This window comes from Oryctolagus cuniculus, chromosome 21 (assembly GCF_051225735.1).
Source record: "Oryctolagus cuniculus isolate XC-2025 breed Fujian yellow rabbit chromosome 21, ASM5122573v1, whole genome shotgun sequence".
In the NCBI taxonomy this organism is placed as follows: Eukaryota; Metazoa; Chordata; class Mammalia; order Lagomorpha; family Leporidae; genus Oryctolagus; species Oryctolagus cuniculus.
The window spans coordinates 4,840,228-4,865,120 of NC_142887.1; the positions used below are offsets into that span (position 1 = coordinate 4,840,228).

The window sequence follows — 24,893 nt, forward strand, 5'->3', positions numbered from 1 at the left end:
CAGTCTGAGTGTGTGGTTACAGGCATGGAACTTTCTGGCATGTCTGCAGACATTTAAATAAATTACACTTACTCAGTTAGCTCAGTTTCTTTGGATGTTCTTTGTTGAATGTGTTGTTTGTCTCTGTAATGTTAGTTTTCCCTGAATGTGTGGAGTTGGGTTCTCACACATACCCTCCCTGCCCCTTAGACTTCGGGATGGCCAGAATGTTCCAGTGGAGGGAGGGTTCTGCCCTTGGCTCATCACCATTATGGCTGTTCTGCACACTCGTGGGGCCTCTCCTCTCCTTCCCTGATTTATCCTAGGGGGAGCGGGTTGCTCCTGGGCCTGTCCATTGGCCCTGGCTGGAGCCTCCCAGAACCTCTCAGGTAACAACAGGCTTTTTTCCTTTTTTTTTTTTTTAAGAAACCTTTTATTAGGCCGGCGCCGAGGCTCACTAGGCTAATCCTCCACCTAGCGGCGCCGGCACACCGGGTTCTAGTCCCGGTTGGGGCGCCGGATTCTTTCCCGGTTGCCCCTCTTCCAGGCCAGCCCTCTGCTGTGGCTAGGGAGTGCAGTGGAGGATGGCCCAGGTGCTTGGGCCCTGCACCCCATGGGAGACCAGGAAAAGCACCTGGCTCCTGGCTCCTGCCATCGGATCAGCGTGGTGCGCCGGCCGCAGCGCGCCGGCCGCGGCGGCCATTGGAGGGTGAACCAACGGCAAAGGAAGACCTTTCTCTCTGTCTCTCTCTCTCACTGTCCACTCTGCCTGTCAAAAAAACAAAAAAAAAGAAGAAGAAACCTTTTATTAATGAATACGATTTTCATAGGTACAGCTTTAGGAATATAGTAGTTCTTCCCTCGATGCCCGCCCTCCCAGTCCACCTCCTACTCCCTCTCCCATCCCATTCTTCATTACAATTCATTTTTAAGTTTATATACAGAAGACCAACTCTATCCTGAGTTGCACCCACACACACACACAGAGTATAAAATACTGTCTGAAAATAGGCTTTTCTTGCAGGTATTTTCTGTCCATTTTCCTTCAGATCTTTTATCTTTACGGATCCCTCACCACCTGTTGTCTTTCCTTGGTGTGTGCATGGGTGTGTCCTTGCAAGTGAACAAGTGCTTCCAGTGCAGGTGCAGCACGGTCTCCTCCTACCCCTTGGACCTGTTGGGACAGTCCTCCTCTTCTGGGTGACTGTCATGGTGGAGTAACTGAGTGGCTTGGGAACATAGTGTTTCAATACTAGGCTCATGGGGCCCGGTGCCATGGCTCACTTGGTTAATCCTCTGCCTGCAGCGCTGGCATCCAATGTGGGCACCAGGTTCTAGCCGCGGTTGCTCCTCTTCCAGTCCAGCTCTCTACTGTGGCCCAGGAAGGCAGTGGAGAATGGCCCAAGTGCTTGGGCCCCTGCACCCGCATGGGAGACCAGGAGGAATCACCTGGCTCCTGGCTTCGGATCGGTATAGCTCTGGCCGTAGCAGCCATTTGGGGGGTGAACCAACGAAAGGAAGACCTTTCTCTCTGGCTTTCTTTCTCACTGTCTAATTCTATCTGTCAAATAAATAAATTAAAAAAAAAAAAAAAATACCAGGCTCACCTGCCAGGCACTCTTCTTTATTTCACCAGGAGGGTTTCTCAGTCTTGTGAATACACTGAATGGAAGGGACTCATTTTCCTGAAAGAGTGGTTGTTTGGGGATCTTTTCAGGCGCTGAAAGAGAAGGCCGAGCTGCAGGCCCAGATGGCTGCCCTCAGCACACGGCTGCAGGCACAGGTGGAACACAGCCGCAGCAGCCAGCGGAAGCAGGACTCACTCAGCTCAGAAGTGGATACCTTGAAGCAGTCCTGCTGGGATCTGGAGCGAGCCATGACTGATCTGCAGAACACTCTGGAAGCCAAAAATGCCAGCCTGGCATCCTCTAACAGTGACTTACAGGTGGCAGAGGAGCAGTACCAGAGACTCATGGCCAAAGTTGAGGACATGCAGAAAAGCATCCTCAGCAAGGATAACACAGGTGAGAGGCACAGGTGTCTGCTTCCTGTTGACCCTGTGTGGTTGCCCCACAAGTTGGGGGGGGTGGTGACTGCTGTGCCATCATGCTCATGTGACTTGGACAGTTGTATTGGTTTGTAATTGACATACAGGTATCTACTTTCTGGAGTCATGGAATTCTGTAAGTTTTGTCTGAGCACTCAGTGAGATAAATTAAGTCCTAGAAGAAGCTGACTTTGCATCCCTGATGGTCAGTAGCGATCCTTGCCACGCACCCTGCCGTGGAAGTCCATTGTTAGCTGGGGCAGTAGAGCTGCCTACTTGCCATAGAATCACCGATTATTTAAAACATTCAGAAGCAACCTGCTGTTTTTTCTGTGTTTCTTAAGTTTAGTGACGTGGTCTGGTCAGTTCCCTGTAAGGCTTGCCTAGAGAGTGGCCTGCATGTGGTTCCTTGCTTCTCCCTCTCCTCTGGCTGCCTGCTCTCCCTGAGGCACTCTTGGCCTCCTTGTCTTCCTGAGCCAGCCCCTGAGGCCACACTGTGGCATCCAGCAGGCATTGAGAGGACTGGTCGGCCTGTTTGGAACATGCTGTTGGACTAGCACTAGGAAGACAGCCTGAAGTGGGGTGGGAGATAAGGATCAAAGCCCCAAGGGGTATAGGATCGACCCAGCTCATGCTGCTTAGGTGAAGCTTTCCTCTCCAGAACTCCAGATGTAGGAGCCTTAGGAGGGCTGTGGTGCGGCCACCGTGGGAAAAGTCTCCATGACCTCGAGTCTCACTGTGAGACCAGGTTTCAGATCTGACGACCTGAAAGCCAGCAGTGACAAGCTGCTGGCAGAGCCTGTGTTCTAGAACTGGAAAGGAGAAAGAACCAGCTGAGGAAGTTGATAGACTCTCGGTGCTATTAATTTTTCCATCTTTGAGTATTTTACAGTATCCAGTCCCTTATGAAAAATTGTAAAATATAGAAAGTTCCAAACACCAGAGTAGTTTCGTAACTCTGGGGTTGCAAGGCTCACCTGCAGGGCTGCAGACAGCGACACTGTCCTTGATTTCCATGGGGCTGCTCAGTGCTGAGCACAGCCGAGGGCCAGTGTCTGCTCCATGCTGGAGTCGGAATGGAGCAGAGCAACGAGAGGGTGCTGCTTCACCTCTGGAACATCACTTCCAGCACAGAGCACTTGAGACGCGCCGGCCATGGCCTCCCAGACATCCTGTTCAGTCTTTTCTATTTAAAGTTTCTGAAAAACGTCTTTAGAATGGTAAATGTTTTCTTAAATATTGGGTGCAATTTACATTTAGAACTATGTGACTGATTTTATCTGTACTGTTATCTGGGTGTCTGTGGCTTTGTCCTTTCTTTCTGACCTCCCACTTTCCCCTTCTTAATGCTGAGAGTTGATCATGTGCAAACCATGGTTTATCCGTGTAGAGTTAACCAAGTGTGTTGTTGGCTGATGGACGGCAACAGCCACAGTGTCCACATCAATTTTATGGGTGCTCAGTTAATTCTCAGCATCATAGATTCCATTGATTTTGCCTACTTTGATTTATTTGTAGATCCACAATCAGCACTCAAGGTACTTCATGGGCAGAGTGGCAAAAAAATTGAGCTGATGCCCTGTTCCAGCTGAGACTGGACATGCAGCTCAGACTGTGAACAGGTGTTCTTTTTGTGGTGTGTTTTTGTGTCTTCTTTGGTGGTTTTGCTATTGAAAGTGGCTCACAACTCTGGTGTTCTCAAGAGCAAGGAGGCAGGTCCTGTGTGTCAGAAGACACATTTGTTAGAGAAGCTTCATTCAGACATGCTGGCTGAGTTAGTGGCCAGCAGCAAACTCAGTGTTAATGAATAAACCATATCTATTAAATAAGGTGCCTTTGAACAGAACTGCACATAAATGAAGGTTATGTGTTTGTTAGTTGATGGAAAGGGGACCAGAGGCTTCCAGGAGCCTAGCTCCATGTTTCCCAGGAGCAGTGGTTCAGTACTCAGTGTTCACGGTGACTTCCTGAAGTCTGACCGCTGAGAACCACCAGAAACAACTGTGTTGCTTGCTCTCTGCAGAGACTTTGTGTCAGACGTCCTTACAGAGCTGTGACTCTCCCATTGATGGTTGTTGGTCTGAGCTGCCTGTGCTTGCTCACTTGCAGTGCATGACCTACGACAGCAGATGACGGCCCTGCAGAGCCAGCTCCAGCAAGTGCAGCTGGAACGCACAACCCTGACCAGCAAGCTCAAGGCTTCACAGGCTGAAATCTCATCTCTGCAGAATGTCCGGCAGTGGTACCAGCAACAGCTTGCCCTGGCTCAGGAGGCCCGGGTCAGGCTGCAGGGCGAGATGGCCCACATCCAGGTATGTGGCAAGGCCCCTTTCAGGGGAGACACAGACAGGTGACCCCATATCTTCACATTTCCATGTAGAACAATGCTGTTTTGCTAAATTAAAAAGACTTTTCTGTTTTTAGATATCACAGATGCTGTTTATTTAAAATCTGCTAACCATCCATGTATTCCATGCTGCCCTTTGTGGGAGCCTCTCTCCAAGGCCGTCCCTTCTGCTTAAGCATTTTTAATTCTGTGGAGGGGATGGTGTTTAATAGGTCCCATTCTTCTCTCAGGGGTGACTTGCGTTGTTTGGCCTTGATCCTCAGGCCCACATCTGCGTGGGCCTCAGGACTCTCCTGCTGCTCTCCCTGTTCTGGAGCTGACAGCCTGGAGCAGACGTTCTCTTTCAGCAGGGAATGGTCACTTTCTGTGGCTGTTTGGACTCTGAGTAACACACAGTGACCAGATCTTTCCAGTGCGGACTCTTGTTCCCGACGACGTGTGGGAAACATTCTCCTTGCTGCCTTGTCCATTTTGTTAGTGGCTGCACAGACGATGTCAACTTCTGATTTCGCATGGGTGGGAGCTGTGTCATCTGTGTGTCTGGAACAGAAGGAGCGTGGTGTCTGTGCTGGTCCCTGTGCCGCAGCAGCCTCTTCGTGTGCTTTGGAGACACTTGGGGAGGGTAGGCGAGTTGCTGCTGCGGATCTTAGCCCCGAAGCACAGGGGGGTGAGGATGCTAAAGAGCCCCTTGGTCACAACCTTTTGAGAATTCAGCTGTGGGCTTTCCCAGATCAGACCATGTGGGTTGATGAAAACTCAGGTACAGGATGTAAAATCTTAATTCCACCAGATGTTACCTTTCTTTTGTGTCTGGAATTTACAAGTATACAAAATAGATATTTTCTTAAATTTATGTTACATACTTTAAAAGTGAAAGGACCAAACAGGAAAGCGTCTGTCCTACTTAAAATATACTTGGAAATAAATCATTACATACTTGGAAATAAATCATTACACAAATTACATGCTTTTTAAGCTAAGTGGAGTGTAGTTAGTTATATGGAGCATAAAGTGTGTAAAAGAGGAAGCCAGATGTTGGATCCTGACATGAGTCAGAAGTATACTTGGGAGCGTAAGAGTAGAGGAAGAGTCAGTGAGTGCAATTGGAGAACCTCAGCTGCTTTTTTCCAGTACCTTAGGGAGCCAGATTCTACATTTGTTCATTATAGATTGTAGCATGTTTCCTATACCCAGATTTCAAAAGGAAGGAGCATACAAGGTAACGTTTATTTTTCACTTGTCTTGAAACAGTCCCGACCCTGACCCAAAGCCCACAGCTCTGTCACATGTGGGCATCTTGCCAGTCTGGGGACGTTCACTGGACCTAGAGGGTCAGCCACAGACCCATCTACCATCACGCTTTTGAGTTCTTACTTTGTCCCAAGCAGACAGCTTCTGGTCAGGGCTGTCTGTGACTATTTGTTGGGTGGGCCTGATGCATTTCTGCTAGACTTGGGTCAGTTCAGATAAGGTCTTCACCTGTGGGATTCAGAGGTACACCTTCACTGGGGGCTTGTGTGTGGACCCCTTCACAGATTGCAGTGTCAGGTGTGGCGACCACTGGTTTCAGGGCCACTAGCCGCCTTCTCCGATACTCATAGAACCCAGGTCATCTGACCTGCAGTGGAGTACAAGGCTTGTGTGAGTGAGTCCTGGGAAGTTGCGAGGCAGGCAGGGTTGTCCCTGCCTTGGGCAGTGCTGAGAGGAGCAGCTAGTAGCTGTCACTAGGCCAAGACCCTCACCCTGGTAGCCTGGGCATGGGCTGGTCTGCACCTCTGGCATGAGAGTGAGTAGGCTTTCACCTTGCGCATGCTTTCCTTGAAGGTCGGACAGATGACCCAGGCAGGCCTCCTGGAGCACCTGAAACTTGAGAACGTATCCTTGTCCCACCGGCTGGCAGACACGCAGCACAGGTCCATCAAGGAGAAGGAGCGTGTGGCCGCCCAGCTGCAGAGCATTGAGGTGAGGGCTGCCCCGGGGGAAGGAGCTAGTGATGTTTATCTGGCTTTGGGTCATGCTGCCTAAATGGAAGAACTTACAAATATACTTCAGTCGTAAATACGATACGTATAGATTAGACACGTATTCTGTGGGGATATAAAACTACGTGTTTTTGAGTATGTGTGATCATGTAACATTCGAACACATTTTTATGTAATATTTTTATATACCTATATAGAAAAGTTCATCGATGGGGCAGGTGTTTGGTGCAGCAGTTACCTGCTTCCTGTGATGCTTGCATCCCATCTCTGAGTGCCTGGGTTTGAATCCTGGCTCTGCTTCCAATTCCGGCTTCCTGTTTATGGGCGCACGCCCTGGGAGACAGCAGTGATGATACAAGTACTTGGGTCCTTGCCACTCACTTGGGAAACCTGGATTCAGTTTCTGGCTCCTGGCTTTGGCCTGGCCACCACAGACTATTGTAGGCATTTGAGGAGTGAGCCAGAGATGAGAGATCGCCTTGTCTGTCTCTTTGCCTTTTTTTTTTTTTTTTTTTAAAGATGTATTTATTTTTTTATTTAGAGAAAGGGAGGGAGGGAGAGATCTTCCATCCACTGCTGCTTCACTCCCCAGATGGCCATGGTGGCCAGAGCTGGGATGATCCAGATCCAGGAGCCAGGAGCTTCTGGGTCTCCCATGTGGATGCAGGGGCCCTAGTGCTTGGGCCATCTTCTGCTGTTTTCCTAGGTGCATTAGCAGGGAGCTGGATTGGAAGTGGAGCAGCTGGGACTTGAACTGGTGCTTGTGTGGCATGCTGGTGCTGCAGGCTGTGGCTGCACCACAGCACTGGCCTCTCTTTGTCTTTTAGGTAAATGAAAATTTAAAAAAAGAGAATTTACCCTGATTTGAATCAAAATTTATAAAAAGAAAAGTTGATGGAATGATAAAATTTTTCATGTAAGTTTAGGGCTGGGCATTTAAGTGGTTAAGATGCCTGTGATCCATAGCAGAGTGTGCCCAGGTTTTAGTCCAATTCCAACTTCCTGCTAATATGCATCCTGGGAGACAGTGATGAAGGCTGAAGTTCTTGGGTCCCTGCCACCCATGTGGAAAACCTTGATTGAGTTTCTGGCTTCTGGCTTTGACAGGAACCCAGCTCTTGTGGATGTTTGGGAAGTAGCCATTGGATGACAGCTTAAGTGCTTTCTCTTTCCCCCTCTGCCCCTCTCTCCATTTTCTCCTCCCCCTCCCCCTTTCTTCCTTTCGCTCTCTCCTTCTCTCCCTCCCTGTTCCTGCCACTGAAGTGAATAAGTTAAAATTTAAATATTTTAAAATTAAGTTTTAATGCAAAAAAATTTTTAAAGGTTAATTTAATTGAGAGTCAGAGTTAAACACGCAGAAAGAGATAGACAGAGAGAGATCTTCTATCCGCTGCTTCACTACCCCCACCAGATGTCCGCAACTGCCAGAGCTGGGCCAGGTTAAAGTCAGGTGCCAGGAGCCAGGGAGCCTCATCTGGTCTCCCGCACCGAAGCAGGGGCCCAAGCACTTACTTGGACCATCTTTAGCTGTTTTCCCAGGCCATTAACAGGGAGCTGGATCGGAAGCGGAGCAGCTGAGACTTGAATTGGCACCCATATGGAATACTGGAGCCACAGGTGGCAGCTTTACACACTGTGCCACAGCTCTGACCCCTAGTACAAAAGTTTTGAAATCTATGCTTAACTTTTTCATAGGGGCCGGCACTGTGGCATAGTGGGTAAAGCCGCCGCCTGCAGTGCCAGCATCCCATATGGGCACCGGTTCGAGTCCTGACTGTTGCACTTCCAATCCAGCTCTCTGCTGTGGCCTGGGAAAGCAGCAGAAGATGGCCCAAGTCCTTGGGCCTCTGCACCCACGTAGGAAGACCCAGAGGAAGCTCTTGGCTCCTGGGTTTGGATTGACATCCACCTATTGCAGCCATTTGGAGAGTGAACCAGTGGATGGAAGACCTCTCTTTATCTCTGCCTCTCCTTCTCTCTCTGTATAACTCCAACTCTCAAATAAATAAATCTTTTAAAAATTTTTTTCTCAATATGCATCAACTTTTTGAAGGCCCCCATACATACTGGTATAAATATATATATTTTTTACTATAAAGTACTCGTATATTTTGTTTTTATACACTTCATCTAAAATATTACTTTTTTGAATGTGATATTTAAATATTCTGTGCAGTGTGCAGTGGTAGCTACTTTAAGTTTTGGGATCCCACTCTTTGTGTCTCTTTGGTATCTGTGGTGACCAGGAACTCCTATTCACTCAACCCTGCCTCTGGCCTCGATCCCTGGTCATTGGTTGTTGCCAGTTGGGGATAGTGCTGGGTGCAAAGGGGACAGGGATGCACTAGTGACACCTGTTTCTGAGCCACTGATAGGAAGTGTTTTCTGGTTGCCCCACCCCCATTGCTGTCTGACTTTTAGCTGCCGCGTGGAGTCTGTTAATGCTGCCGGCTTCCTCCACAGATCATCTCAAACAGCAGCAAATGCAGGAGTTTCCACCCCAACTCAGAAACTTGTCTTCTTTTTTATGTTTATTTTATTTATTTGAGAGATACAGACAAGTTGACAGAGTTGAGTTCTTTCATCCACTTCTTTACTCCCCAGATGCTTGCTACAGCCCAGGCTGGGCTAGGCCTAAGCCCAGAACTGCATTTGTGTCTCCTGCATGGATGGCAGGGATCCCAGTACTTGAACAGTCATAGCTGCCTCCAGGCTGCACATGAGCAGTAAGCTGGACTGGAAGTAGAGCAGAAGTCCAAAACCAGGCATCTGGATAGGAGATGAGGGTGTCCCAAGTGGTGTGTTAACACCCGTCCCCTGTGCTGTTCTTTAAGAAGTTGTAAGACCCTGGGTGATTCCTTAACTTCTCTGAGCTTCCTTTTTCTTTTCTTTTCTTTTTTTTTTTTAAGATTTACTTATTTATTTGAAAGTCAGAGTTACACAGAGAGAGAAGGAGAGGCAGAGAGAGAGGTCTTCCATCCACTGGTTCACTCCCCAGTTGGCTGCAACAGCTAGAGCTGTGCGAATCTGAAGCCAGGAGCTTCTTCCAAGTCTCCCACATGGGTGCAGGGGTCCAAGCACTTGGCCATCTTCTACTGCTTTCCAGGCCATAGCAGAGAGCTGGATCGGAAATGGAGTTGCCAGTGCCCATATTGGATGCCAGCACTGAAGGCAGATGCCATAGTGCCGGCCCCTCCTTTCTCTTATATAAAGCAGGGATAATAATGCCTACTTAATAACCTCACTGGAAAAAAGAAAAGTGGTATAAACATCCAAGCAAGGTGTAAGATGGTCGTTGTGTGGATGAGGACGTTTGGGCCAGTTTTATCCCTGACCTTGGTGGTCACATGTTTGGTTTTTCATCCCCTGCTTACTCTGTCTCTGCCCCTTTTTCTGTAAGGATTTCAGAGGCCATCTGACTTGCATTATAGAAGAGAGTCATTCGTGTCAGTCATAATGCTTCAAGAGCTCAGTGTAAGACAACTGAGAAAATAGTAGGTTGTAAATGAATATTTTTCCTTGAGAAGTGTGTCCAGATGTTAGGCCTTAACCATGTGGTCAGCTTTCCAGGAATGCTGTGTTTGTCCCTGTGATTCCTTGGTTTCCTTTTGGTTTACTAAGTGGTATCAACTGGTAATTAGCAGCCAACAGGAGGGATGTGCCACCAGCCTGTCTCCATGAGAGGCCTCAGTCACCACTTGACCTCAGTTCTTTTTTTTTTTTTTTTTTTTTTGACAGGCAGAGTGGACAGTGAGAGAGAAAGAGAGAAAGGTCTTTTGCCGTTGGTTTACCCTGCAGTGGCCGCCGCGGCTGCGGCTGGCGCACCACGCTGATCCGAAGGCAGGAGCCAGGTGCTTCTCCTGGTCTCCCATGGGGTGCAGGGCCCAAGCACTTGGGCCATCCTCCACTGCACTCCCTGGCCACAGCAGGGAACTGGCCTGGAAGAGGGGTAACTGGGACAGAATCCGGTGCCCCGACCGGGACTAGAACCTGGTGTGCCGACGCTGCAAGGTGGAAGATTAGTCTATTGAGCCGTGGCGCTGGCGAATCTCAGTTCTTAAAACTGCAATGTCTTGTCTACTGTCCTGGGTTGGGACTGTGAGTCAGGAGAAAGGAGGACCAGGCCTCAGGTGGCCAGGAAGGATGCTCTGACTAGCCTAGCCTCTGCCTTGTGTCCCTTCAGCCTCAGTGCTCCTCATTTGCAGTTCATAGACCAGAGTCATATATACCAGAGTCCTCTTGCTGGGGGTGGTAGGTTTTCCTGCCTTTTAAAAAACACTGTTTCCTGGCACAGGCTGACATGTTGGATCAGGAGGCAGCCTTTGTGCAGATCCAGGAGGCGAAGACAATGGTGGAGGAGGATCTTCAGAGGAGGCTGGAAGAGTTTGAAGATGAACGGGAGCAGCTGCAGAAGGTAGCAGATACAGCGGCTTCCTTGGAGCAACAGTTGGACCAGGCAAGTGCCCACCACCACTTGGGAACAGATACCAGGCTCAGAGGCCTCTTGCAGACACCGGCCCAAGGCTGCCTGGTCTGAGTGTCCCAGAGCCACACACAGGAGGCTGTGGGATCATCTCACTTCAGGCCCCATCAGTTGCCCCATGTTGGGTTGCCCATGGGGTTTGCATGGAGAGTCACCTTGTCAAACTCTGTGACTTACGCAGATCATGCATGTTAACTCTCAGTATTCTCCTCCACCAGAATTTTACAAAAGAGACTCTCCGGAGTGTCCACATTTAAAACATGAATGGGGCTTCGGCAGCGCTGTGGCACAGTGGCTTAAGCTGCTGCCTGCAGTGCCAGCATCCCATGTGATTGCCAGTTTAAGTCCCAACTGTTCCACTTCCAATCCAACATCTTGCTAATGTGCCTGGAAAGCAGCAGGCCATGACTCAAGTCCTTGAGTTCCTGCCACCCTTGTGGGAAACCAGATGGAGTTCTGGCTCCTGGCTTCAGCCTGGCCCAGCCCTGGCTGTTGCAGCCATTTAGAGAGTGAACCAGTAGTAGATATTCGCTAATTCTCTCTCCCCAAATCTCCCTCCCTCTCTCCCTCCCTTCCTCCCCCCCAATCTCCCTCCCAGTCTCCCTCTCCCCCTCCCTCCTTCCCCCCCCCCCAATAGTTCTGACTTTCAAATAAATAAATAAAAAATCTTTTTAAAGAAGAAGCAAAATAGGGAGGAGGAAGGTAAATTCTTGTAGTAGGGTCAAGGGCAGCCCTACTGAATTATCTACTTTTCCAGGTGAAGTTGACTTTGCACCAGCGAGACCAGCAGCTGGAAGCTTTGCAGCAAGAGCACCTGTCTGTGATGCAGCAGCTCACCTCCACACAGGAGGCCCTGCAAGCCAGGGAGCAGTCCTTTGGTGACCTGCAGACGCACTATGATGAGCTGCAGGCCAGGCTGGAGGAGCTGCAAGGAGAGGCCACCTCCAAGGAGGACACCATCCGCTTCCTACAAAATGAGAAGATTGTCTTGGAGGTAGCCCTGCAGGCGGCCAAGAGTGGCATGGAGGAATTTGACCAGGGAGCAAAACGCTTGGAAGAAGGTACCGAAGAAACATCGGAAATTTTAGAGCAGTTAAGACAAGAACTAGCCATCAAGTCCAGCCAGGTAATGCTTTTTGCTATCATCTTGTTACAAATCAGAACCACATGTACCAGAATCCATGCTGGCTTCTGGTCCTTTCTGTGGCTGGCTATGTTATCCTTGCAGGTAATCCATAGAGTAATGCCTTTAGGGCAGGGCTGAAGCTCACCCACGGAAGGGTGACAGCAGCCAGTGCTGCTGGTGGCCCTGCATGAGCCACTGGGTGTGGAGAAGCCCAGAGTAGGGGGCTGAGTTTTGTTCAAGACTTTTGAAAAATAGCATTCCAAGAAACACAGTGTTGCCAGGAAACACTCTGGTGGTATGGGGCTCGGCTTTAGGGGAAGCTGCAAGAGCTCAGCTTTTCCCTTTGTGCTGCTTTCATGTGGCACCCACTGAACACACCAGCAGGACAGTGCTGGTGTGAGGCGTGGGCAGGGACGGACAGCTGCACTGCAGGCCCAGCTGGGCCCAGCCTGCCGATGACACCCCATGGGGTCATGGTGTTCTAAGCACAACCTAGCAAGCAGGTCAGCTGGGAAAAACTGAGGTGTTCATGCATGAGATGGTTTTGAGGTAGGCAAACACTAAAAAATACAGAGCCAAAATTGCTGAGGAAAGATGTGGAGGAAGTAGGATTTGTATCCGGGGGTGATTTTGTTCTTCAGTCCCACTCCTGAGGGTCAAGGCCAAGAGGAATCCCTCATCTGTTTTCCCTTTGGGATAGTGAAATGAAAGGAAGCTGCCTTTCCTTAGAAATGTTGACCTGCTCTGTGTGAGCTCCTGGGGCCTCGTGCTAAGCCCTGCCACAGTGGCTGCTGCGTTGTGCTTACAGCAGTTGGGAAGTTAATTCAGAGAAGTGTCACACTTACTTTGATAAACTGAATTTGATTTCACTGTCAACTCAGTAAGAGCAGCATCAGCTGACGTGTGGAAAAGGCTGAAATAATTTTACCTCCACTGTCACTTACAGAGTTGCTTATAGCTACTGCTTGGATTAAGATCGTTTCCCTAAAACCAAATAGAGATTAGTGGTGGTCATGCACCTGTCCCACTGGGAAGCCCCCAGCTCTGGAGTCCATTTCCAGACTTGGGAGCTGGCATTGGCCTGAGTGACAGAGCTGGCCCCCTTCGCCTGGGTCCTTCAGCACATGCACATGTCCTGAGGTGCCTCTGGAATAGCGTTCTTCACACAGCTCCCCTCTGTCTGCTTCTGACTCTTACCCACTGTGGAGCCTGTAGGGCCAGGAGTGGGTGCTGCACAATGAACAAACCAGTGCTCTGATCCTTCCCAGGACTCCTGAAGCTTAGAACTACTCCTGAAGAGGGAAATGGCTCATTCCTAAATTGACCCAGTGACAACCAGGATGTGTGTGCAGTGTGTTCTTGTCTTAGAAAGAATTGTAGGAGGAGCCGCAGGCAAGCCCTTCCCTGTTTGCAGAGATAGTGGCTCCAGATGAGCGTTTGGAGCACAGCATGGTGAATGTGGTTCCACGGCCTCCAGAACCCCTCTTCTGTAACGTGGCCTGGGTGTGACATCTTTGTCATGGGATCAGTGCTTCCACACTGAGTGCCGTGAGAGTTCTCGTGGTGTGCTTAGTACCTGGCTTCTTAGCGTTTCTGTCTGAACTGCCGGTATTTCACATGTGCCCGTGTTCCCAAATGCAGGTAACTTGGGGGTTGGGGGGTAGAGCCTGAGACCCTGCGTTTCTCCCAGGCTTCTGAGTGGTCTGTGACAGGATCTGAGTGGCAAGAGTGCAGCACTAACATGACGTGCAGACACAGCCTCCATCTGGCTCTGTGCTCAGCCCTGCTGACTTGCTTGGGTGTGGTCTGTGCCTGTTTGTGCTGCAGGGGCAGAGTTGAAAACGGTGAAAAATGCTGGCCTGTGTAGCTGAAGGCGTGTCCTGTGCGGCCTTTTCCAAGAAAGGCCTACCAACCCCTGGCCTCAGGCTGGCCCTCACCTTGTCCCTTCCCTTGTCTCCCTGTCCTGCCTCTTCTCTGCTCTTCCACATCAGGGGGAGAGCGCAGGAGCCATGGCTGTCTGAGGGACTGCAGGGGCCATGGGCACTTTCCAGTCTGTGCCCTGACTGTGGACTGGTTCTCAGGAAAAGCCCAGGGCACAGGTCCTCCACAGCCATCAGGGTGCCATCTGTGTCCCCACAGGTGGAGCACCTTCAGCAAGAGACTACTGCTGTGAAAAAGCAGACGCAGAAAATAAAAGAGCAGTTTCTTCAGCAAAAGGTAAATGTGTGGTTGGTTTTCTTCATACAAAATCAGTGCAGGAACACAGTCCTGTGTAGGCTGATGGCTTCCACAGGAGGAAATGCGTACCGGAGCAGGTAACAGCTGCATTTACTCCTTGATTGATTTAAAGGCACTTCCTTGATTTTAAGGTTCTCCCTGTGCCCGATTTTAATCTCTCTGAAGTCAGGGTGCAATTTCAAGCAAGGTGCCAACCATAGACGTGTGTGGTGCCCATCACTGCAGCACCTGTCAGGACACTCACTGTTGTCACTTCACAAAGAACAGTGAGTGTGGTACATCTTTGTTAATATGCAGGTTGAGTTTGCTGTTTAACATGTCTTCGGAAAACTTCCACCATGATCCAGACTGAAACAGGCTATTGTGTATGCAGAAAGCACTTGTCAGGGAATCCAGGGTCTGGAGGAGTGACTGGGCTACACGTCTCTGCAAGGCCTCAGGCCCCTGAGCCAGCATGAGAAATGGGTTCTTCTTAGTACGGAGATGCAGGGTGACAGGGGCTTCTCAATGTCAGAGGCTAAGCACTGCCACCAAAGGAGGGGGGGAATTGCTTCCTCAGAACAGATCAGACATTTGGGAAGTAGACAGGCCACTCCGCACGCCTGTTTGGGCTCAGTGCCTCACCTGGCCTGTCCTGTAGTGGTATCTCTCAGTTGATGATGTGTCAGATAGGTGAAACGTGTTGTCTTTACCTGCATGAGTTGTCACACATTCTTGTTTAAGCCATGCTGACCCTGGGCAGAACCAAACTTGGACCCAGACTTGAAGTTTCTATCTTTCCCGGCAGGTGATGGTGGAGGCCTACCGGAGGGATTCTTCTTCCAAAGACCAGCTCATAAATGAGCTGAAAAACACCAGGAAGAGGCTGGACTCGGAGATGCAGGAGCTGAGGCGAGACTTAATTAAAGTACATGGGGAGAAAAAGGCCGTGGAGGTGGAGCAGTCACGTTTGCAGAAGGAGGTGTCCCAGGTCCACCAGCAGATGGCAGATCTTGAGGGGCAGCTGCAGTCAGTACAGAAGGAGCGAGACACATTGGAGACGCAGCTGCAGGTGTGCGGAGGGGACAGTGGGTTCTGTGGAACTGTGAAGGTTCAGCCAATTGTGCTTGAGGCTGTGTCCAGGGTGGGACACTTTTAAAGAACAGTCTAGGAGAAGGCCCTCCTGGAACTCAGGCCATACTGTCCAGTGCTGTCATGTGCAAACAAGGAAATGCTGTGCCAGCACAGCATTTGAGTGATAGCCTCCTGAAGTCAGTGCCCTGCAGAGAGCCAGGGGAGATCCTAGGCAGAGACCCCTAGTCAGACGAGTTTGCAGGGGCTGAGGGCTGCTCCCTGTGGAATCAAAATTGTGTGGCTGAGCTTTCTCCTGAGCAGTAGTGGCTGGTAAGGGTTTTGTTTTTGTAAGGTCTGTTTATGTATTTGAAAGGCAGAGCAAAAGAGAGAGGGGGATAGACAGGCAGATTTCTCCCATCCAACTGGTTCACTCCACAAGTGATTGCAACAGCCAGGGATGGGCCAGGCTGAAGCCAGGAGCTACAAACTCCATCCTGATCTCCCCCATGGGCGGCAGGAGCCCAAGAACCTAGGTCATCGTCCACTGCCTTCCCAAGTATATGAGCAGAAAGCTCGATTGGAAACAGAGCTGCTGGTCCTTGACCCAGTTCTGCAGTATGGGATGCCAGCATTGTAAATAGCAGCTTAACCTAATGTACCACAGCACCAGTCCCTGGTGAGAGCTTTGATCTGTGTTCAAGAGGGTAACTGGGAGCAGGTAGGTGAGCCGTGCTGGAATGTGGATTTGTGCCCAGGTGTTTGAGCTGGAGCTCCACTTTGCATATGGCATGTTAGGAGCCCTGCGAGAGGGCTAGGCCAAGATCAGGTCCTCAGGAGGAGCCAGGCTGTGGCTAAGGCCCGTTGAGTAGGTGGTGTTGAAGCTGTGAGGGTGGTGCTTGGTGTCAGGGAGTACGGGTGTGGAAAGTGAGACGTGGCTGGATGTGGAGAGTTCCTGAGGGAGAACAGGCAGCCCTAGGCGGCTGCGGACTGAGCAGTGGTGGATGGGGCTGCCCAGTTTTGGGGGACGGGGATATGTACAAGACTGTCCTTGGGGCTAGTGTTATGGTGTAGTGGGTTCAGCTGCTGCCGGTGATGCTGGCATCCCATGTGAGCGCTGGTTCAGGTTGTGGCTGCTTCACATCTGATCCAATTCCCTGCTAATGTGCCTGGGAAAGCAGTGGAGAATGGCCCAAGGGGGCCCCTGCCACCCACGTTGGAGACCTTGATGGAGTTCTGGGCTCCCAGCTTTAGCTGGAACAGCCCAGCTGATGTGGGCATTTGGAGAGTGAACCAGTGGATCTCTCTCTTTCTCTGTAACTCTGCCTTTGAAAAAAAAGAAAGGAGCCCTGTCCTTCCCTTGCAGCCCTTGCTGTGATGATGTCACTGCAGCCACACAGAAGGGAGGAGAGGGGCTAGGGTATGAGAGGTGGGAGGCAGAGAGGCCCTGCAAACAGCTTACAGGGAGGGGTCTCGCTGGGGTCCCCAGGTGAGTCAGCAGGGAGAACACAGCAGTGAGAAATTTTTGACCTCTGTGAATTATTTTTATAACAAGACAAGCATCTCTGCGAGATTGGTCGCCCTTGGTTGCCATTTGCAGTTCTGACCGCCCTCTCTCCACATGAAGTCTCTGCAGCTGGACAGTGAGCACATGGTGGCGCTTTCCGAGGCCAATGAGGCACTGCAGAAGCAGGTGGAGGAGCTGCAGCAGGAAGCCCAGAAGTAAGTCTGCACGAGGCTGTGCTGCCCGGACACGCTCCGCAGGAGGTGACGGGGCCCTCTTGAAGGCAGCCTGGAATGTTGTGGTCCCAATAGAAAGGCCCGGCATGATTTGGCAGGTGCTTGTCCTGAAGGTAATCCCAGAGTTGACGAGTGATTTGCTAAGGCATCCTTTAACCAAAGCTACCCTTTTGTTTTATTTTCATTTGACTTTCTGTGCCGTACACTTGTGGCACCTTCCTCCCCACTCCTGCTTCCCTCGCCAGGGACACTGTGGTATTCACCCTTCACACCCTCATGTCTGTGTAGACCTAAGCACACGGGCCTCTTGTGCACTCACCTTTGCATGCAGGCTGCACAGGCACATGAGACGGCCTTCCACCCGGGGCCCATCCTTTGCCACTCTGCTTCTGTTGGCCAGTGACTCGCCTGTGAATGTGATTGTTAGGTTTGTTGCTGGCAGTCAGGAGAAGCGCTGGAAACATTGCTCTGCCTTCTCAAGGTCTGGTGGTGGTGGTGGTAGAAATGGCTAAGGTTCAGAGCTCTTGCCGTTTGCCTGGCTCAGCAGGGACGCCTGCCAGGGTCATCTGTCCACCTTGCAGCAGCCGGCAGGACCAGCACATGCCGACCCGCACTTCCTAAGGGGCAGTCAGCGTTGGGTAGGGGATGGGGTGTTGCGCCGAGGCTCTCTCTCCTGGGTCTGGAGTGTGAGTCACTACAGTGAAACACACTTCACTGTCTCCCATGTTGCACACCAGGCAGCTGGGGCAGTGCAGCACTGGTTAGTTCAGCTTCCTTCTTATTTCTTCACATAACCCCAGGGCCATCACAGAACAGAAGCAGAAAATGAAGCGACTGGGCTCAGACCTGACCAGTGCACAGAAGGAGATGAAGACGAAGCGCAAGGCCTACGAGAACGCCGTGGGCATCCTTAGTCGCCGCCTGCAGGAGGCGCTCACTGCCAAGGAGGCCGCAGACGCAGAGTTGAGCCAGCTCAGAGCCCAGAGCGCCAGCGGTGGCAGCGATTCCGCCCTACATGTAGGTAAACACATGTCTGTCTCCGTCAGAGGCAGGAGACTTTGCCTGTCGGGGAAGGGTGTCTTATGGGCAAGTTTCTCCCTTGGAAACCCTCTGAAAGCATTTATAAAATAGATGGGAGAAACTGTGTTTAGGTGGCATTCCTGTGACACGGCTTGGTGTCCGTGTGTGCCAGGGACCTGTGATGATTTGTGTATGGTTTCTCACTCAGTCCTCCTGTGTCCTGTACCATCTCTGCTTTTACCTTTTCTTCTCAAGGAGTGTGCTTGTTTTGGAGACATGTATTCGCTGGCTGAGGGAGCAGAGATGGGACCTGCCCCTGGTCTTCTGGAACCTTCCCCAGGGTCTCCGGAGGTAGTGCTCGAATGGAGCAGTGCTTAGAGCAAGCCCACTGAGCTGCTGGGGTGAGGGTGTGAGACTGGTCAGGTCAGTGCTGAGCAGAGTCCAGAAGAACTTTTCCAGGAGGTGACATTCAAGATAGTCCACAACAGATCGGGGGTGATTTAGGTAGAGGGGCTCTCTGAAAGGCCTGCGTGGCTGGAGAGGGCACGGGGTGGAGGCAGGGAGGAAGGAATTCGTACTTGGTCGTGTGTGTGATGGAATATGGACAACGACCTGGGAATGGGCTCTGCTCATGCTTCTGTCGTAGAGATACTGGGTCAGGATGGTGAGTTCGGAAGACTCTGCTGCAGTCTTGGAGAGGTGATGAGGGCAGTGTGAGACAGCAAACAACCACCAAGAGGTAGCAGCTCTGAGGAGGGCTGACGATGTGTGGGTGGAGGGGTGGGCTGTAGAAGGCTCTGATGGGATGGTTTGGGAGGGATCCAGAGTCAAGGTCAGTGTGGGACACACGAGGGCTGAAGTGGCTGCAAATGCCCAGATTCAGGAAGAGAAATGGCTTAGGAAGGGACTGATGAGGCTAGACTCAGAATTGGGAGGGGCTGCTCTTCTTGCTCTGTGCACTGTGACACAGAGCCTTTTGCTTCCAAATTATTAGGATAAACAGGAGTCCCAAGCAGGGTGACCCAGGGGACTGAGGCAGGAATCGGTGCTGGCCACAGAGTGCCTTGTCCCTGTGGCCAGCCTCCCTGGCTGTAGTGAGTAGAAGGAGACTGTATCATTTCGTTGTATTTTCTCGTCAAGTTAAGTCCTCCCCTTCTGAGGGGGAAGTGCTGCATTGCCATCCTTCCTCCTCTGCTGCTGTTTATCCTTTGGGCCTTGTGATAGGGGCGACAGGTGTCAAATGCTCGGCAGAACCTGCCTTGCCCTGCCCAGCTGTGGAACTGTGGGAGCACATGGCTGAGACCTACATCTGGGGTGTCTGTGCATCCATGTGAGAGATGGCAGCCTAGGCAAGTGGCTCACCTTTAGGAGCTCCAGTAAAACAGGCTGCAATGACGTCCTATCATAGAGATGATTCAGGTTGGATCCCTGGCCTGTTCTTGGAGCAGGACCTGGCACTGCAATGGAAGCATATGTTTGCACGGTGTGAGCACACGTGTGCATGTGTGGTTATTATTATTGTGAAGGCTGCTGGTTTGCCATATGCAGTAATTGATAGTCTTCACCTACAGGTCAGATTTTTCTGTGTTTCCAAAGTGTTTAACTGAAAAGCCTGTTTTCTTTATTGTTTTTTTTTGTTTTTTGTTTTTTGTTTTTTTGTCTGTCCTCACGTCACTCTGTAGCAGTGTGTGTTGAGGTTACTTCACATCCTTCAAGAAGGGACATGCTGTAAGGATGGCTTCATGCCTGTCAGTGCCAAGGGAGGCAAGGGGGTAGGAACAGTGACCAAATGCACTGTGCATCCTGGCTGTTAGGAAAGGATCCGAGCCTTGGAGGTGGAGCTGCAGAGCGTGGGCCGCAGCAAGCTGCTGCTGGAGAAGGAGCTGCAGGAGGTGATCGCCGCGACCAGCCAGGAGCTGGAGGAGTCCCGGGAGAAGGCGCTGGAGCTGGAAGACGAGGTAATGCTGCATGGCCGCCACAGTGGTGGAGCCCGCGGAGGGCCTGTGTCCTGCCTGGAGCGTCAGGCTCTGGTCCCTGCACACGAGTGAGGATGATTCGGCCTCCCCAGTGGAATGGCCATTGGCATTTATAATGGAGACTCTTCTCCCCATCAGATTGCTTTGGTTGTAAGTGAGAATCCCAACTCAGACCTTTCTAAGAGCTTACAACTCGCAGGTTCAGAGACGGCATAGTTCAGGTGGGCCCAGCTGCAGCCCATTGCTGTCCTGCCAGACCCCTCCATCAGGGTCCCAGTGGGGCTGTCACCCTGACAAGGGCTCTATGCTTCACTTACCCATCTCTGTCCCATCCTGAAACGCATGTTGCTCAATTTCCTGTCCATCTTGCTCAGCCTGGCCTGGCCTGGCCTGGCCTGGCCCACGGCTCATTCCCTGGGCAGACTTCTCCAGAAACACTTGGCCCCAAGAGAAGGTGAGGCTGTGGGCCAGGAAAGGGAGGGGGCTTGGGAAACAACCACCCCGGCCTCTGCAGCCTTTTGGGTCAGAAAGCAAGGGCAGTTTGTGTGTTAGCATTACTCATTTCTTGTAGAAAACTGGATACACCCTTTAAGCGGGACTGTAACTTCACAGTAACTTTACTATGTTTCAGCTTCAAGAATCCAGAGGCTTTAGGAGGAAGATAAAGCGCCTTGAGGAGTCCAATAAGAAGTTGGCTCTTGAGTTAGAGCATGAGAGAGGGAAGCTCACAGGCCTCGGACAGTCCAATGCGGCGCTGCGGGAACACAACAGCATCTTAGAGACAGCCTTAGCCAAGAGGGAGGCAGACCTAGTCCAGCTGAATCTTCAGGTATGCAACTCCTTGACCAGAAGGGAATGAAAGTGAGTGTGTGCCAGGTAGCATCTAAATGTCTTACCTGTGTGTGATCATCTATGTTGAGTCATAATGACTACCTGCAAGGAAAGTAGAATATCCTCATCTTTGGAATTTTAAGAAGAAAGCTGAATTTTCTTAAAACTTTTATTTATTTGAAAGGCAGAGGTGGGAAAGAAAGAAAAAGATCTCCTATCTGTTGCTTCACTCCCCAGATCCACATGGTAGCGAGGACTGCGTCAGGACAAAACCAAGAGCCCAGAACTCCAACCTCATTTCCTACATGGGTGACAGTGACCCAAGTACTTGAACCATCATCTGCTGCCTCCCAGTGTGGGCATTAGCAGGAAGCTGGACAGGGGAGTGAATCTGGGACTTGAATCCGGGCAGTCCAGTACAGTATGCGGGCATCCCAAGTGGTATCTTAACTGCTGTGCCACAACACGCCCCTGTGTTCCTGACCTTGAGATGTAGGAACAGGCTTAGAGAATCTAGTTAAATTGCAAGCCTGGATCTCCAGGCTGGGAGGAGTAGAGTTGGTAACTTGTTCTTAGAAATGGAGCAATTGCCTCAGTTCCTTACTTCCCCCTGGATGAGAGTACTCTTGGTGGTTTAGGTGGGATAATCTTACAGTTCTAAACAGTGACATGCAGTGAGGCCCACCAGAACTCCTCACTAGGATCTGCATATTGGCTGGGGTCTTGCTGTAGACCTGTTCTGGCTTCTCAGCCTTATCATGAACATTCCCTGGAGATGAAGGAGTGGGCTGGGCATTACAGGAAGTCTTCAGAATGGCAGCCAAGGGCCAAACTGAGCCCCCATCCTACGGTTCCCCAGTCACTAGGGAGCTGCATGACTTAGGTAATATCCTAATTCCCACCAGCCCTTCTTTCTACACCTACCTTACCTGAAGGTGTTTCTGATTATAACCCTTAATTTAATTGCACATTTTGGGTGACCAGTCATATTCTTTTTTTTTTTAAGATTTCTTTGTTTGTTTGAAAGAGTTATAAAGAGAGAATGACAGAGATCTTTTATCTGTTGGTTCAGTCCCCAGATGGCCGCAACAGCCAGGGCTGAGCCAGACCAAAACCAGGAACCAGGAGCTCTTCTAGGTCTCCCACATGGGTATCAGGGGCCCAAGCACTTGGGTCATCTTCCACTGCTTTTCTCAGGCCATTAACAGAGAGCTGATCGGAAGTAGAACAGCTAGGACACAAACTGGCCTCCATATGGGATGCTGGCATTACAGGTGGCGGCTTGACCTGCTACCCCAGGATGCTAGCCCCATCACCCAGCCATATTCTTTTTTTTTTTTAAAGGCAGAGCCAGACAGTGAGAGAGTGAGACAGAGAGAAAGGTCTTCCTCCACTGGTTCACTCCTCAAATGGCTGCTACGGCCAGAGCTACGCTGATCCGAAGCCAGGAGCCAGGTGCTTCTCCTGGTCTCCCATGCGGTTGAAGGGCGCAAACACTTGGGCCATCCTCCACTGCCCTCCCGGGCCACACAGCAGAGAGCTGGACTGGAAGGGGAAGGGGAGCAACCGGGACAGAATCCGGCGTCCCAACTGGGACTAGAACCCGGTGTGCCGGCACTGCAGGTGGAGGATTAGCCTAGTGAGCCGCAGCGCTGGCCAGATTTCTGTTTTGCTAACAGTATTTTCCAGAGAAGTTTTCTCTCCCTCCCTAGCTTGTGCTGTCATGCAACACATCATGTGATGCGTAGCAATGAGTGTGTCCATTCCATTGGCCCCTGTGTTGTGTCCTGGGCTCTGTTTGTAATTTCACATCTCTCTCACCCTGCTATAATGTGATTAGGTACAGGCAGTCTTGCAGCGGAAAGAAGAGGAAGACCGCCAGATGAAGCAGCTTGTGCAGGCCTTACAGGCTGCCCTAGAGAGAGAAAAGACGAAGGTGCACAGCCTCAAGGAGCAGGTGTGTACTTTTTGTTTATTTTTTGTTTTGTTTTGGAAAGGTGGCTGGGGGAGATAGAAGAGGCAGTTTTCCCACTTACTGGCTCACTCCCACTCCCCAAATTTCTATAACAACCAGGGCTGGAACAGGCCAAAGCCAGCAGCCAGGAACTCCATGTGAGTCTCCCACATCGGTGTCAAGGACCCAAGCACTTCTGCCATCATTGCTGCCTCCCAGAGTGCATTAGCAGAAACCTGAATCAGAAGCAGAGTCAGGACTCAAAGCTAGGAATTCTGCTATGGGATGTGGGCATCCCAAGCACCAAGTTCCAGCCGTGCAGCCTGTTTCCAGTCAGAACCACATAGAACTTTGTGGAAAGTGTTTCAGCATCTAAAACATAATGAGTTCCCTTCATCCATGAGTTTCCGTTCTAGGAATGCGCTCTGTGGAAACAGGTGCCGTTGCAGTGCTGTTGGCTACAAGGGGAGGCTGCAGCGGACTGGTGTTGGCAACAGAAGGTGCTGTCGCACTGAATGATGGTCCATGCACGCACATGCACACACACACACACACACGAATGCTTGGCTAGAAAAATATGCCCTATATGTAGTGCTGTTACAAAACCAACTTCAGAACAGCCAGTGATCTCGTTGAGTTGAAAAACACAGGCAAGTTACAGATGGGAAAGTATAGAGTTCTCTCAGATATACCTGAAGACTGAAACTGTTTAGATCGCGAAATTCTTGAGTAAATATTTGTGCATTCAGTGGATACCAGCAGACATGTTGTGCCATCACTGTGCGCCAAGCTCTTTGCTAAGGCCTTCATCTCTAGGAGGAAGTTGCTGAGTTTGGGAAGGAAAGACATTGGGACACTTGGGGTGGGAAGGGACTGCAGTGTTGGGACTTGGTGTGCTGCCCGCTGCAAGTGTGCTGTGGTGTCTGCAGGCATCACACGTGTCTTGTGGGAAATGTCCATGTCCTCCCTTCCCTGTTTTCAGGTGGCTGCTGCCAAGGCAGACGCCGGGCATAACCGCCGCCACTTCAAGGCTGCCAGCTTGGAGTTGAGCGAGGTGAAGAAGGAGCTACAAGCCAAGGAGCATCTGGTGCAGACGCTGCAAGCCGCAGCCGACGGGCTCCAGTGAGCATCTGAACCCCACTCAGGAAGTCCTCGCCAGGCTTGTGCCACACGTGTTCTGGTGTGGGCAGGGTCATTAATGTCTCCTTCATCTTCAGTTCACACCCATCTGCAGCAAGTGCCATCTGTGTGTTAGCTGAGCAGTCTTGAGGCCAGCCAGCGTAGCACACAGCTGACTCTAGTTAAGAACCTACTCCAACTTTTTTTCACCGTCCTGTGTCCATACCCCAGCTTGCTCATCCTTCCCCGGAACAGAGCCCCAGTGGAAGCTGTGTCCTGGGTGCTAGGAGGTTCATGGTGGACTCCACATTCGTGAGCGTGGAGTCAGATGTGGCTGGGTAGGGCTGCACACAGTGCTTCTGGGTTAGGCAGGATGCTGCATTATAAAGTCCAGGCTGAGTGGTCTCCCTCCCACAGCATCAGCCATCCTGTGTGAACGGGAGGGAGGGTTTGGGGTGTTGTAATTTTATTTCATTGGCTTAATTTCTGTGCTAGGGCTCGGGAGGGGAAACACTCCCAAGAAGTCGCACAGTTCCAGGCAGAGCTGGCTGAGGCCCAGACTCAGCTTCAGCTCCTGCACAAGCAGCTGGACGAGCAGCCAAGCCGGCAGCCCATGGAAGACCAAGAGGTGACAGGTGGCCCCGGCCTCACACCCCTGGTTAACGTGGCCCACGGCCAGGCTCTGCTGGGGGGGCATTTGCTTGCTTCCCTGCCTGCCAGGAGAGGGATGTTTACTTTCTTCTAACTGCGGCTTACAGAGACACCTAGAGCAAGTCTCCGGTGCACAGCCACTTTGCCATTCTCTTGGTCATGTGTCTTTCCTCCCTTAGATGGAAAATCTCAAGTGGGCAGTGGATCAGAAAGAGAGGGAAATCCAGTCCTTGAAGCAGCAGCTGGACCTGGCTGAGCACCAGGGAAGGAAGGAGCTTGAAGGGACGCAGCGGTTGTTGCAGGTATCCGTGTGCATGGCTCCCGCCCGCTCAGAGTGCGTGCTCCTGCCA

General features: G+C 51.0%; 1 protein-coding gene across 29 annotated transcripts in view; it reads left to right on the forward strand.

Annotated features, from left to right (window-relative positions):
• The window catches only part of GOLGA3 (golgin A3), a 50,548-nt gene that overhangs the window by 20,256 nt on the left and 5,399 nt on the right, over positions 1–24,893 (forward strand). For 24 of the 29 annotated variants that reach the window (XR_011385107.2, XR_011385108.2, XM_070065709.2 and 21 more), the window contains 15 exons: positions 1,697–2,003; positions 4,136–4,338; positions 6,198–6,335; positions 10,650–10,811; positions 11,596–11,964; positions 14,104–14,181; positions 14,990–15,253; positions 16,880–16,974; positions 17,793–18,009; positions 19,827–19,970; positions 20,620–20,817; positions 22,660–22,776; positions 23,756–23,895; positions 24,388–24,520; positions 24,723–24,845. Coding sequence is in view for 22 of the 29 variants with exons in the window: in XM_070065709.2 (XP_069921810.1) it covers positions 1,697–2,003; positions 4,136–4,338; positions 6,198–6,335; positions 10,650–10,811; positions 11,596–11,964; positions 14,104–14,181; positions 14,990–15,253; positions 16,880–16,974; positions 17,793–18,009; positions 19,827–19,970; positions 20,620–20,817; positions 22,660–22,776; positions 23,756–23,895; positions 24,388–24,520; positions 24,723–24,845 (2,688 nt within the window). In the remaining 7 variants the exon portion in view is untranslated. Of the gene's footprint in view, positions 1–1,696; positions 2,004–4,135; positions 4,339–6,197; positions 6,336–10,649; positions 10,812–11,595; positions 11,965–14,103; positions 14,182–14,989; positions 15,254–16,807; positions 16,975–17,792; positions 18,014–19,826; positions 19,971–20,619; positions 20,818–22,659; positions 22,777–23,755; positions 23,896–24,387; positions 24,521–24,722; positions 24,846–24,893 lie in introns of those variants that run through there. The other 5 variants (XR_016227484.1, XR_016227483.1, XR_016227485.1 and 2 more) reach the window with 2 other exon arrangements.